The sequence below is a fragment of the Dendroctonus ponderosae genome, unplaced genomic scaffold, assembly GCF_020466585.1.
Source record: "Dendroctonus ponderosae isolate FM_Combo_2020 unplaced genomic scaffold, Dpon_F_20191213v2 Dpon_F_20191213_5, whole genome shotgun sequence".
Classification (NCBI taxonomy): Eukaryota; Metazoa; Arthropoda; class Insecta; order Coleoptera; family Curculionidae; genus Dendroctonus; species Dendroctonus ponderosae.
This window is the reverse complement of record NW_026018715.1, coordinates 9,617,449-9,619,688: the sequence shown is the minus strand read 5'-3', so window position 1 is coordinate 9,619,688 and position 2,240 is coordinate 9,617,449. Positions and strand designations below refer to the sequence as shown.

Genomic DNA, 2,240 nt, shown 5'->3' with positions numbered 1-2,240 from the left:
AAGCGGCCGAAGCAAGCTGCCATATTTATGATTCCATGTAACTTGCAAACGTGTTTGTAACAGAATTGGTAGAGAAATATTAAAGGATTGCGGATATTTCATATTATGGTAACAATTACATGGTCCTGATTGTTCAAAAACAATCACTTACGCGTAGTACTATTTTCAAGACTTTAGACAAGCGAAGTTCAGCATTTATTCTCCTGCATGACCATCTTTAGCAAAACATATTTTATAGCTACTTTATTTAGTAGATTTTTATCTGGTCCTATTTTCCCACAGACTATGGTGAAATTAAATGCAACATCGGGTGCATATTTTTGCATTATTTAGCTTTTAAATTCTACAATTCCTTCCCAAGCAACTAGATTTAAAATATTAGTAAGGGCCGCAAGCAAATGCCTTTTTCAAATATAGAATATTAGTTTTATTGGATTTTGCGTATAGAACGTCAAGATATAACTTGTCAGAGATAGTAAAATAACCTGAGTATTCTATGTATACAGTTTTGTTTTAGTGGGTTTGGTGGGTTGGGTTCATTTTCTTTTCGTTATTTGTTCTGCTCTTCATAGGTATAATGGGTTCATTTTCAAACCTTCCACCCCCTATATTTAAAGTAGTAAAAAAATAATTTTGCCGAAAAAGTAATTTAATCAAGGGGACATTTGTAATCAGTGTGGGTTGTATTTTATGAGTCACCCCTTTGTTGTTTCAAAAGTTCAAGAAAAAAGTTGAAAATTATTGTTAAAACATGTTTCCAGTGAAAATTTACATATACATCCTACCACTTCAATTTAAAAACTGGCTCTTTTGAAGAAATCTTTCTAGCGGGCCCATTCCGAACGTTCTAAAGTAAGCAAGTAGTTTCCATAGAAAATGAGAATTTTCTAAGAACTCCGAGAAGACGATAATTTTGATAAAGAATATTTGTGTCAGTGAAAATCATCTCTTTTCCTTGATGACCGTGTAAATATGCATAACTGTAGATATTGGAATAATGAGAACACTCATGTATTTCGAGAGGTTATATGCAATTTCCCCGAAAGCTCAGCGTTTGGGCTGGAAGTCTGGGGAATCAAATAGTAGAATTAATTGTTACCGAAGGAAATCTATTTGATGAATCGTACTTACATTTATTAAAAATGAAATGGACTCCCGGTCATTTCCCAGTTCTTACAAAGACAGGCGACAAACAGGAATTTCACATCTGGGTGTATGTCCTATGCATTTTGGCTAATTATTATATTTTGAATGGTAATTCAGGCATTATGTAAGCAAGATGCTTGATAGTAATATATTTCATTTGACTCACCAAAAATTACCAAACTTATAAAAATCTTTAAAGGATAATGTTTGTGGGCAAGCAAATATCTTGAACAAAAGTCCAAAGGTTTCTTAACTAAGATGTCAACAAGCTCGTGTTTTATTAAACTCGTTCATTACATAACATTTTTTGTTTTTCTTCTCAGCAACTCCAAGAGAAAAATTGCGAACATTTGAACAAAAAATACCTTTCGCTTCAACCGGTGCAATCTGAATTTTTAACTTCTGTTTGTGTGCGGCTCGCAGCTGCTTACTGCACTATAAAAAATACGTTTAAATCGTTTGCTTTATTGATTTTTATTTATTTACGACAATACAAGAGTATTGTCAAATCCAAAACCAATATTATGTACATTATGAATAATATAACACATTTTTGAGTCCCGTCCAATACAGTATTATCCCATATTTGCTTATTGGTGTGCAGATTTAATAATATCCGCGGCTTTTTCAGCCACCATAGCAACAAATGCGTTGAGGTGTCCAGATATTTCACTCGGGATGACTCCTGCGTCTACCACTCGTAAGTTTTCAATACCGTGGACTTTTAAGTCGGGATCTACCACAGATTTTTCCGGGTCCACTCCAAACCTGGTAGTTCCTAGTATATGAAGTCCCTACAATAAATTTAGATAAAAGTCGAAATATAATTAACAGTTAATTAATATAATTACCGCAGCGCAAGAATATCTTATGGAACAAATCCACCAATCTTTGGAAAGTGCATCATAGTAAGGATCACAATCTGGCACCGAGGGATACAGTTGATAAGCTCCCAAACGTTTAAAACCCTCGGTTTCATTCAGTTTCAAGGCATATTGGATTGCGTTGTACATAATTTCCACATCATCATCATTTCCAAAATAATCGTAATCAATCACTGGATAGTCTTTCGCACTGCTTGACTTCAAAGTTAC

At 34.1% G+C, this 2,240-nt stretch overlaps 1 protein-coding gene across 2 annotated transcripts in view; it reads right to left on the bottom strand.

Moving 5' to 3' along the window:
- Positions 1-1,595: 1,595 nt before the first annotated feature.
- Positions 1,596-2,240, bottom strand: part of LOC125504478 (4-pyridoxate dehydrogenase-like) — a 2,568-nt gene continuing 1,923 nt past the window's right edge. Inside the window, exons 7-8 of one of the 2 annotated variants that reach the window (XM_048666532.1) lie at positions 1,998-2,229; positions 1,596-1,940 (exon numbers count right to left, since the gene is read on the bottom strand). In XM_048666532.1, coding sequence (XP_048522489.1) covers positions 1,737-1,940; positions 1,998-2,229 — 436 coding nt within the window. In that variant the 3' untranslated portion in view covers positions 1,596-1,736. Of the gene's footprint in view, positions 1,941-1,997; positions 2,237-2,240 lie in introns of both variants that reach the window. The other variant, XM_048666533.1, reaches the window with a different exon arrangement.